The sequence below is a fragment of the Siniperca chuatsi genome, linkage group LG20, assembly GCF_020085105.1.
Source record: "Siniperca chuatsi isolate FFG_IHB_CAS linkage group LG20, ASM2008510v1, whole genome shotgun sequence".
In the NCBI taxonomy this organism is placed as follows: Eukaryota; Metazoa; Chordata; class Actinopteri; order Centrarchiformes; family Sinipercidae; genus Siniperca; species Siniperca chuatsi.
This window is the reverse complement of record NC_058061.1, coordinates 19800583-19813048: the sequence shown is the minus strand read 5'-3', so window position 1 is coordinate 19813048 and position 12466 is coordinate 19800583. Positions and strand designations below refer to the sequence as shown.

The 12466-nt window shown below is 42.7% G+C and overlaps 1 protein-coding gene across 2 annotated transcripts in view; it reads right to left on the bottom strand.

The window, feature by feature from the left end:
- Positions 1-12466, bottom strand: part of cacna1g (calcium channel, voltage-dependent, T type, alpha 1G subunit) — a 258783-nt gene that overhangs the window by 70272 nt on the left and 176045 nt on the right. For both annotated transcript variants that reach the window (XM_044179327.1, XM_044179328.1), the window contains exons 16-20: positions 5747-5840; positions 4779-4960; positions 3919-4242; positions 2883-3062; positions 2045-2145 (exon numbers count right to left, since the gene is read on the bottom strand). In XM_044179327.1, coding sequence (XP_044035262.1) covers positions 2045-2145; positions 2883-3062; positions 3919-4242; positions 4779-4960; positions 5747-5840 — 881 coding nt within the window. The remainder of the gene's footprint in view (positions 1-2044; positions 2146-2882; positions 3063-3918; positions 4243-4778; positions 4961-5746; positions 5841-12466) is intronic.

Sequence of the window (12466 nt, the reverse complement as noted above, 5' to 3'; positions counted from 1 at the left end):
ACGAACACATCTAATCGCAGTGACTGCATCACAGTATGCCTTCATACAGTAGCTGGCCCACTCCTCCGCTCATTTAAAACTTCCCCTGCAGTAATCATCAGTAGCAGCAGTAACAACAGCGTGCACAAAGGCAGGTTGAGGTGAACTCAGGCCCATGTGAAAGCCGCTGGACTCCGGCCTCCCACTACGCTGCTGTCTCTTGATGTGATTGTGAGCACAGGCGGGCGTCCGCGGTGGTTCAAGGCCAGAATGGGCGCCACGCAGAGCCTGTGTCCTCGGTGTCACTCTCAGTGACAGCCAAACCTTGTAGCCCGCTGCGATTGAAAGCCAGCTAGAAGCTCGGTTTGAGCCAAGATCCTTCAGTTTTCTTAATACTCTGACAATAACAGACTACAGGGAGCTTTTCCTATTAACCTTTTCCAAATTATATAATATGGCCAACAGAGAGGAGAACCATCCAGAACTTTTGAAGCAGCTCAAATTCACAGATATGTGAAATAGATGAAATATAAACTAAATCATAAAACTGCTTTTGGACAGTTTTGTAGAAACAGCGTCCGACATTTGAGAGCCGGCGTTGCGAGGAGACTCAGTGTCAACTTCCATAGTGTGCTACAAACTAGAGCACCTCATACTGTATATCCTATGAACACTGACAAAAGTCATTTTTAGCTTACAACATTCAACATTTGGGAGGACCCATCCTGCTGTTAAGTTTATATTCCACATGGAAAGTGGAAGCTCACAAGCTAGGCTAACTAGCCTCCACTCAGAAGGTAGTAGCTAGTTAACTAGTTGTTTGCTAACTTTAGCTCTGATTCTCACTTGACGTTACTTTCAGTTTATGTTATTTTAACACCTGCGGAGTCATTGGCAGCTTCTACACACTCAGTTGTGTTTGACCCACATTATAATGTGGGAGGGTCAAGCTAGCGTTAGCGGTTTCTCTTTCATGGGTTCAGTTATGGTGATGTCATGACCGAGTCACGGAGTAACTCCCCCCAGAAAAATAAATAAAACTTAAATTTATTATTTTTGGTAATTAAAGTTTTGACCAAATAAGTATGCAAGTCAAAACAAACACAGTGGGTACATACACCGATGTCTTAGCAAAAATTATTTTTAATTTCACTTAGTCTTTAATACTTTCTCTGGTGCTGCCAACTCATTTGTAACTCTGAAGATGGAGAACATTTTGTACTGTTTCGGAGAGTCATTAAATATTTCAAACATCTAATCATTTGGAATGGACATTATATGACACTGGTGATGGCTAACATTAAGTGTCCATTGGGTGGGGGGGGCTCGATGTTTGATGTTTACTTAGCATGTGGTGCTGTGGCTGCAGGCTGGGGCCAGCGTGTTGCTTGGTGTTGCCTTCACAGCCACATCCTCCAAACAGACAGCAGAGACGCACAGATCAAAGCCCCAGAAGGGGAGGAGTGAAGGAAGAGGGGGCGAAGGAGGGTGGGAAGCGATGGATTCTGCACGTGGCTGAGATAACACGCAGCACTCAGTTGGAGAAACTGCCTTCCTCCCTCTGCTCCTACTTACTCACCCCTGACATGGCAGAAATGTGCAGATAAAAGAGACTTCTGAAGTGGGAATGTGGGAGGGAACAGGAGTTGATATAGGAAGGACAGAAAAAATGTTGTGCTCACATTGCTGCAAAAAACACTTTACAGCCCATTACAGTCTGCATTATGGCATTATCAGTCAAATGCAACGTTAAGAATACTCTTTGTCAAGAAGAGGGCTCACTCTTTTCCTGATAACAAAAAAATCTTTTAAAAAGTGCTGTGAAGTTTCTCATTTTTAATATTTCATTTAATTTTTAAATATACATCTTAATTTATCCTAACTGCCGCAAGCGGAATTAGTTAACAAGTGTTTTCCTTTTGGAAACAACAAACTTTCAGAGTGCTGTGTGCCCAGACCTTCCATGAATATGTAAAAATGCCCATATTATAGAAAAGGAACCTACAAAACGGAGTACAGGGCAAAGAGGTGAAGTTATGGAGATGAGCGAAGGTGTGAATACTACCTCGACTCTGGAGGGAAGAGGTAGAGTGACCAGGTGTCTCTCTGCCGACACCACTCTGGCTGTTTCTTCTCCAGCCAGCGGAACAGTCTGGCAAAACGACCCTGGAGGGAGTAAGAAGTGCACAGATCATTCATTATTCATATGTCCACAATTTCCTGTTGCATATTGTGAGGCACAATTATTCTCCACAGATATAAGGTTATGAATTTGTTTGTTCTTACAACACTGTTTTTTTCATATGTATGAATAAAACAAGGTTTGTCAAAAAGGGCCAACTACAAACAAACACAAGGACATGCTTTAGCCTAATACAATATGTAATATGCATAGCTGAAATCCCAGCTGAGACTTAACTTAAGAATAATATTCAATATCTGAGCAATTTCATTTGGAGAGGGGTATGAGACAGGGCTACCCTCTTTCCCCACTCCTGTTCGCATTGGCAATAGAGTCCACGGAGAAAGAATTAGAAAAGATACAAATGGTACAGGTATTAATACTTTGCAGATCTTTTAATGTATTTAACTAACATGGGAAAATCCATTTGGCCTTGTTGTGAATTTGTTTGCTTTTAACCTGACTGTTTAAGTTTCAGTTTAATCTCTCCTATAAAGATGAGTCTTACATTACTTACTATTACACAGACAAAAATATTTGTATTTATACGTATACATGTTTGACACTTTCTACATCATTAACCACAACCTGTACCATAATTTATAACTAATCCTGATTCTAACCCCTAGAAATGATTTCCTTGTCTTTAAGATGCTTAGGAGGACATTTTTGTTCATGAAGACAGAAGTAGAAGAACAAGCAAATATGCACACAGACTGACCATGCTGGCCTCGTCTTCTGCATTTTCATCTTCAGTGTTGTCGTCCAGAGAGACATGTGTGGGGCCCAGGACTGGCAGAGAGCCCTTCCCATTGCAGTCGTTGTGCTCTGGGGGCCGTTGGTGGCCCAGTGAGGGGGGCCTGGAGCTGTGCATACTGGCTGAGCGGTACAGGTAGGGCACCTAGGAAAAAGGACAGGAAGGAGGGACAGGATGCAGTTACATTTGTAATGTAAATGTTAAAGTCTCATTATCTTATAGGTGCTTTGAGTGGCCCTTTTAAATTTCTGTTAGTGTTGTGTTGGGCTGAAAGAACTGCACCCCATTTTGTTACGTAAAGCAATTTCCCTCCATGCCGCAAAGCAAGGTCCTTCACTCGTGCATTCTTGAGAGCTGAGTGAATGCATGTTTCCACTCCAGCCAAAGATGACAGAAGGTGAGTTCCCTTATCAAGATTCCATTAGCCAGAGATGAGTATTTATCCAGTAAATACCCCTGCTCTAATCTTTTGCTGGAAGGAAAACCTGCATACAATTGACTTTCTATGGCATATGAGTAAAGAACACCGCCATTAGCATCCTACAAGCTGCCTGCCAGAACTGATCCAGTGGTACATGGTGTAAAATGCAGCCTTGTCATTCATTTTTGAATCAAGTCATTATTAATGCTTGCATAACCTGGTTAACTCAGCTGGTGTACCAAAAGTTCAAAAGATTATAATGCTGTATTCAGCAGTGTTGTGTTTGTTTTCACACTCATACCCTGAAAGCTGTGTGAGTTCATTGTGGTATCTTCTGCTTAGAGCTATGACTAGGAATAACACTCCAGTAAGTGCATCAAAGAGGATGCCATAAAAATCTGATAATATAATTTTAAGATGTACACTAAAAGTTAGTACTGTCAAGTGAGCAGGACTTACAGTTTGTGGAGATTGTGGTATGAGTAGTTTCTACCCCAACTGTGCTCCAAGTCAAATGTCATACAGTACTCTCGACAAATACCCTAGAGATTAGTTAGAGGTAGAAACTGATGGACGCACAGCTTCTACCTGCAGCAGAGCATCAGGGGGCAAATCCATGGAGCTCCGAGTCTCCACTGACTCCATCCTCCGGTGTCTGGGTCCTCTCTGCGACTGGGACATGGAGTCCGTCCTGGCCAGAGAGGCGTCATCTTCCTCCATCAACCCACCTCCTCCTTCTCCTCCACCTTCCCCGTCTTCCGAGCTGGAGCCACCCTCCCCGGAGAGGAGAGACCGTCGCTCCCCAGACTGCCGCTTCTGACGTTTGAGTGACGGGGCACGACCCAGGCTGTTCCAGCTGGACCGCCGGCTGGTCCAGCCGCTGCCAGAACTCCAGGCACTGGTCTGGAGCAGGAGGACGACCAGGAGGGCAAGAGGACGACACAGTGGTAAAAAGCAGGCGAGAGAAAAAGAATGACAAGAGGAACAGCATGTAAAGGTGTTGGTCTCGTATCTCAGTACTCTGGCGATGTTGTTCCTTTATGCAAACAAACCAAGCTGAGTTGGATTGATTCGGCTTGACGTGAGCTGAATTGAATAAAGATTCATGCTGACAGGCAGACAGGAGCAGATGTAGAGATATGGGCTTATTTTCTCAGGTCTTTATCCCGATCATCAGTTTGTCAAATAAAGAGTGGCAGTGGCAGCAGTAAGTAGAGTGTCGGACCAGACACGCCACATTAATCATCATCAATCATTATGACCTCCACACATCAGCAGGACACATACAATGAAGAGAGACACTCAAGGGAAAGCCAGGTGGCAGTATCCCCTTACACATGTATTAATGTTGGCTTTCTGACATCCTGGAACAGGGTAATTACACTTGAAAACTGCCACATGCTTTTGGTGTTTGTGAAAATATTAATAAATATACAAACCGGTGATTTGTCATAGCAGCCTGGGTCTATGGAGACGTTGCTGCCTCGACGAGACTCGTAGCCCAGGATGGGATCACCTCCAACAGGCAACTTGGGTACAGGCATAGGGGTGGCAGCCGTGTGGGTAATTAGAGGTGGAGTCAGGCTGGCCTTCAGTTCCACATGACCATTTACAGGCACTACTAGTAAAGAAAAGAGGGATGAAGAAAATAAAATTTAGTGAGTTAGGAGTGGGTAAGAGCAAGGGAGATGAGTGCTAGAGAGGATTAAAGATGACCATGGTTTAATGTAAAGAATAGAGGAAAAAATTAATGAAATGAATGCATAAAAGAGAGCGGTGATGAAAAGGAAGTGACAGAGCTGAGAAATAGAGGGGACAGAACAAAAACAAAGTTGATGAAACGAGCATCATAGAGAATGAAAGTACTAAATTGAATAAAAACAGGAGGGTGAGCAGGAAGAGGAGGCGAATGGGGAGGAGTGCCACAAGGGTACACCCTCAGTAACGCAGCACAACATACTTAAAAATGGATGCCTCACACTGTTATTGAACAACATGAATATTTCAGCAGGGCATTAATCTTATGGGATGCGTGGGAGAGAATATTATGTTTGTCAGCAACACAAATACAGGACACGTGGAGGGGAATGCAACTTTAATAACGCTAATTTGTCCGTCTTCCAACCTTTATCCGAGGCCTAGAAGATATATATTAGGCTCTTCCAGCTATGTAAGCAGTTTTGTACAGAGCATCTGAAGAGGCTGAAGGGGAGATGATACTGTACGTCTGGGAGTTGTACTCCATACATTAGTATTTCCATTGGGCTTTTCAGTCTGCGCGAACAGTAATTAGAGGGGATGGGAACTGGCGTATGAGGAATTATGGATGAAGCCAGGCACGTGCCCGCCAATTGATTCAAGAGTGTATCGTCTGTATACATATGTACAGTTTATGTGCGTGCCTCACCTGCAGAGGCTGATAAATCCTTCTTGCTGCCGTTAACATCCTCCATACTCCGTGCACAGGAATCGATCTCCGACCCCGATTTAGAAGCATCACCCTTGACACATAAAATACACAAAGTGTTAGAGGAAAACACCTGTGAAAATCTCTGTTTCTTAGTAGAGTTAACAGAAAGCAGGTGGGTTGAAGTTGCCTCTAAACACAGATCCCTGCTTAGCTGTATCTCAGTTCCAGTGTCACATCAATCCTTGTTCAGATCTGACCTTGGATCGGTCACTAGAGGCAACCTCCCGCTTGTAAGCAGACAGGTGAGGGTGTGATCTCCCTGATCCCAGAGTTCAAAGTTCAAAGGGTATGGAGAGAGGGTGAGAAAGATTATAAGTGTTGTCATGCAAGGAGAAGGTTCATAGAGAAACCACACTGAAACTCAACCAGGAAAATGCAACAAGGCCCTTTTCAGAGAGAACCTGGCCAGCATATTGAGTTCACTTTGTTGTACAAAAAAACATTGGCCAAATGGCAAGTCTTTTTACTTGCCGTAACCCTAAAACAGCTACAACAGAGCTTCAGTGTGGTTGCTAGATCTACAATTTTCACACTTACACACAAACACACAACACACTCCACTGCATTGTGGTGTAAGGCAATCTGTAAATCAGCAACCCAGTTTGACTTTTGTCAGAACAGCAGAACTGTTTGTGCCTCGTTTTGTTCTCTATCTTTGTTCCAGACAGTGATGTCAAAATGAGTCTCTTTCACTATCTCACATTTACATATCTTTCTACTCCTCCTTACTATCTTTCACAGACTTTTCTCAAGCTCTTAATTGCTCATTAGCTATTTCCAGCCTCTGCTTCACACTGCCTTCCACTTGCAAACCTACTGCAGCGAACCTCAGAGTTCCTGCTTGTATTTGTTGCGCTATGCCAGAGCCCGCCGACCCCATTAATATGTGCGAGGGTGCCAGGTGGATGCTGGATTAATAGAATGCCGACCCAGTGAGTCAGACCTCTGTGGTAGCAAAGTGAATAAACTGTGTGCAAAAAAGCCTCAGGACCTAATCACCATGCACCTCATTTTAAACTAACAAATTACTTTCTTGATACTTCCCATAAGTGTGAGAGAAACACAAAGTGGGTGTGGATATACTGCATATTGTATCTGTTTACTGCAGGCGTGTTGGGTATGGCTATCTTTGAGGCACCAATTAGCATTTTTTCTTGTAGTTAAAGCCACTATTTGTGTGTCGCAGACTTATTTCCCCAGACCTGTGAAGTGTGAGGAAATTAGGTAAGGAGAGCGGATGCTAATGAACTAGCAGGCCAATCAACTCAAGGGCTACTTGGAGATTGCTGTAGTTGCCATGCTCATCATGTTCCTGCATCTACTTATTTATCACAGTGGCTTGTTCATATTTAAAAATGTTGGCTCACAGGAAGCCAACTGATTTTGGTGATCCCCTGACTTTTCCTCTAGTGCCACCATGAGGTTGACATTTTTGGTTTTTAGTGAAATATCTCAACAACTATTGGATGGATTGCCATGAAGTTTGGTACAGACATTAAAGTTCCGCACAGGATGATCTGTAATAACATTGGTGATCCCCTGACTTTTCATCTAGCGCCATCATCAAGTCAAAATTGGTAATTTGTCCAATACTTTGGTTTATGACCAAATATCTGCAAAACTAATGACCGTCCCATCAGCATCAGCTGTACTTCATGTTTAGTGCTAATTAGATACTGTTAGCCTTTTGGATGAGGAATCTAAAGGCAGTCCAATTGCCTTTGACTTAGCACTTCTAGATATAGCATGACCTGAATGACAGAGAATCTCATCAGATATTATTTTTTATTATAGGAATAATTTAATCATTATGTAGTATAGTTTTTTTCAGATACTTGCCTGTACATAATAGCTATATGTTTAGCTTTGTTTAGTTTTGTTGTCATGTGTATGTTCCTGTACATTTGTTCGTGGCACTGTGTACATCAAGAGCTACTGGAAACTAGAGTCATATTTTTACCTTCTACATACTTGGCACATACATTTTACTAACTTGTATTTAGCTATATTTTATAAATGTCTAGGCATAGAGATTATACTGCAGACAAATGTTCACACATCCACCATCACACAGACATCCTGCTAACCAAACACACAGCCCACACCAACAACAATTTATCACCAGACATACATTTAAAAAATATACCTGTTTTAACCACAGCAGGAGCTCCTCTCCCACAGGGCTCATCAGCCCACATGCAATCACTCAGAAAGGACAGCTGTGATAGGACAAACTCAGTGGAGCATCAGCACTAAGCATTGTGGGTGCTCAAACATATCCCCTCTCCCTCGCTGTGCAACCTCCTCTCTTTCCCCCCTCCCTTCAGGTAGGGGGGAAAGAAGGGGGGAGAGAAGTTGTGCTTTTGGTCTTGGTTTTGGTTCCTGATGAGCGGTGGTCAGTTAGGAGCTTGTACCTGCAGTAGCCTCTGATCGTTGTAAAGGTCAGTGTGACAGAGTGTGTGTGTGTGTACTCACAGAAAAATCAAAGCTAGGCCAGGGGCTCTGTTGTGAGGACCTTGTAGTATAAGCATAAGGACCAGAACTGACAGGCCCAGGTGAAGAGCGACGGGACAACCTGACCCTCATGTCTCCTTTCTGAGGCACACAGACAAAACAGCTGGCTTTAAGGAACTGACCCAGATTTTGAAAAATTGACAGGCTCATTAGTTTACCCACTGAGAACAACAAGTGATGGAAAAATATCATCATCCATGTGTCCTTCATAGGTTTGGTGTTGTGGTTATCCATGCTAAGGCCTGTCATATATAATGGATGTGTCGAACACTGCAAAGGGTAATGTAGGTGAGTTCAGACAAAACGTGAGGTAAATTTTAGAGGCAGTGTGGCTGCACATAAAGTCAATAAAAAGACGCAAACAGGCATGAATTCACACGAATTTGCTCAGAGCGGCACAAACTGAGGTCAATAAGATGCATCTGCGCAAGCTGATGTTCCCGCTTGATCAAAAAATTTGCGCTTATCATGGGGACTTCATCTAGCATTAGTTTACAGACACAAAAAGAGAAAAGGAGTAAGAGTGGAGGAAAAGAACTGGAGTGCCTGGTGAGTCGTGAGATCAGTCAGAGGCTGAGCTGCAACACAGAAACACAGGCACACACTGACCACACACATAGCTGGCTAGCTTACATCCAACGTCAGTACACTTGGTACATTGGCGGGGACAAATAAACACAGACTATCCAGTAGTCAAATTCGCACGAATAACACAAGGCAGAAATTTGGTTTGCTTTCTGTCAGAACGCACCTTACACAGTGTGAATCTATAGTAAAGTCCAGAATTTGTAAAATGACACTAGTTTCTGCTCCATTATCACACCTTTCTGGTAGGGCCATTCAATTAAAACTACTGCTTTATATGAGGCAAGCAATTAAAAGTCGATTTTTCATGTGAACAAATACACTGGTGCAAAAGTAAAACAACATGTTATTTAAACAATATCTACACAGCTCACCATCATCTTTTCAAAGCCATCTTTTTTTGCAGCAATGGAGAGTTTACAGAAGTAAACTTTGAACACTACCAAGAACACTTTGGTACAGGAAAATAGCATAATGTCAGACAAAATTAGATTTTTATGCAGATGTTTATCAAAATCATAAGGATCTTTAGTGTCATGCAGCTCAGCACTTGCAAAAAATCACTGTATAGAATAAAAACTGAGGGTATTCCTTTTCTTGGCTCGGTATCTAGGCTATACTAAGTTAATGATTCCTGCAAGGAAATATAAAGTGTCGGACTCTACAGGCTGCATAACAAAAATATCTGTTTATTAACTACTATGACAAACTTGTACTTGTTAGTACTGCACTCTAGTCTTCTCCAGTCTGGCCTATCTATCCAGAGGTGGCAATAGCAGGTCAAGACAGACAGAACTGTACAATTCTGACCGATCATGTCAAAAGATCGAGCTGACCTAAGATCCGCTCTGCCCTAATCCTCTTATTGTCAGGAGTGCACAGTGCAATTTAGAAACCCACAGTCAGCTGGCTGCTGAGATGAAGAGCTATAGTTGGTGGAACTACCTCAGACTGCGAGGGAGAGATTAATCGAGCTCAGACCTGATTTTGATTTAGATTTTTTTTTTACCCGTTCCCTTTAGTACATTATGTACAACATCTTCACAGGCAGACATTAATTTGTATCTCAGCTGTCAGAAAAGAAATCCTCTAAAAAATGATTCCACCAGAGCGAATTAAAAAACTTCCCCACACAAAAAAAGACATTACACTTTTTTAAATTTCCAGATTAAGGCATCTCAAGGGGAGCAGGAATTAAATAAGACAGGTAGGAGGAGCAATCAACAGAGACGTCGTTGCACTTTTTGGTTTTAATGCTTATCTGGGGGAGGGAGGAGATGTTAACCGGATTATATTACTGGCTGAGCATTTGGCTTGTTGGTGTTGAGTATACTGTTGGTTTGGGGATATTTCAGCCAAGATCGGTGAGTAGAAGGAAGTGTTCTCACCAAGCATTAGACAATGGAGGTTTCACTGGAGAAAGGAAAGGTGGAGATTATAGCTTTGGAGCAGAGGGGGGACTGGACTCGAGGGAAATCCCTTGTCCCGAAATAGCCGGGTTGTTTGGATAGCTTGTTTACACTCTGCCACCCCAATTTGGGCATGGTGGTGGGAGCAGGAGATGGGCCAGACCAGGCCTGCTGCTGATAGCCAGACAATAATAGACACCACCAGCACACAGGGGGATCTCAATCACATCACTTCAAAAAGGGTGTAAATGGGAGACAGAGGGTGGATGTTGATAGGAGGTAATTGTGTGTCTGTGTGTGTCCACCAAAATTGTATCCTACCACAGCTTTATTTGAGACTCATCAGCCCGGAATAGGATCGGATACCTGTGCTGTAGTAGCAAATCTCTAAACTAACACCAAGGCATTAATGACATCCACAACAATACAGGTTTGGAAGTCCAGGGATGCCAATATTTAAATGAAATGATTCAATTTCATTTTCTATCTGTGTGCTCACATTAAAAATCTAAAAATACTTTGGTCATAAACCAAATTAGACAAATTAATGAAATAATGAAAATATAATGGATCACCAAAGTTATAACAATTCATCCTGAGGAGGACATGGATGTCTGTACCAAATTTCATGGCAATCCATCCAATAGTTGTTGAGATATTTCAGTCTGGAACAAAGTGGTGGACTGACCAGCCAACACTGTCATCCATAGAGCCAGGCCGCTAGCTAAAAAATGCATAGTTACTGCCAAAATGAAAGTCAAAATGAAACTCCATTTGTAAATCACTTTCAGTATAGCTTAATACTACCATAACGATAATGAAATTAAATGATACATTGACTTTTCATTTTCATATTGGCAGATGATGCGCACCATAGACTTGAAAATGAAATGGAAATTGAATTTTAGTAAAATTTCTGATTAAATTATTTCATTTTAATATTGGCATCCCTGGACTTACACATGGCTAGTAAATACAGTGTATGCAAAGTACAGTGTACAGACAGTTATAAGAGGCAATATAGGAGAATAAAACTATAACGACAGGTTTAACCATTAGACCAGCCAGCAGACTCCACTCAAGATCAAGAGGACACAAGGACAAGACTTACAACCATCTCTTTTTCAAAGTCCTCATTTCACAGAGTTTACTGGCGTTGCCTTAAGAGCCTGAGTCATGCAAACAGAGTTGATCTCTCCCCTCTCTTTATTAGCTCTCATCCTCTAGTCCGACTGGATTTATCTGGCTGTGCCGGGGCCTCCCAAAAAGCCGGCACCCCCCTTCATCCCCCTCTCTCCTTCACTTCATCTCTATCCTCCAGCCAGATAAAACAGAGACGGAGAGAGGGAGATTTTTGGCAGCGCCGGTGCGGCGTTCTTACCCCGAGGCTGGAAAGAAAAAAAGAGAGGGGTGGAGGGCTGGTGGGAGGTGAGCATTGATTCTGAGGTTTGATGTGGAGTCTGCTTTTGAAAAGGACAAGAGGAGAAAGAAAACACACATACACAACACACCAAAGTGATGCAAGTGTTTAAGCACTTTGTCGTCTCTCCTAAACTCCTCTGAACAGTCACTCACTGCCCCGTTAGCAGCCGGGGCATCATGCAGGAAGCAGGTTAGAGGACTTTGAGCTAATGCGACACGTTCTCTGGCAGCCATGTTGGAGGTCCCTGTGCCCACAGTGATTCAACTAGTCGCACTTCATATCACTGTACTGTTAACAAAATCGAGGTTAAGTGTTGTGGCGTTTGGCATTATGTTGCTTCCCTGTCCCCTAGCTCTTTCTGGGTTGTTAGGGTAAGTTCACTTAAATTTCAAAAATACCCAACATACATTTCCATTGACCCTTACTGGTATTGAGCCATGATGGTTCAACAGAGGTTTTGAGATTTCAGTTGCTGAGACTTGTACCATCACCCCAATACAGAAGATGTGACTAGAACTCCTTTTGTGGTGCAAGAATTGGAAAATTTAATTACAATGTCTCTTTCCAAAGATATTCTATTTAGTAAGGTTAATCCACAGACCTTGCTGTGAACAGTTCTCACTGTTAGCTGTGGTTTTAAATAGCTGTCATTCAGCCAATCTGTGGATTAGTTTATGCTGGGTTATGGTCATTAGTCAGTCAGTCATCAATTTGGTAAGATGGATG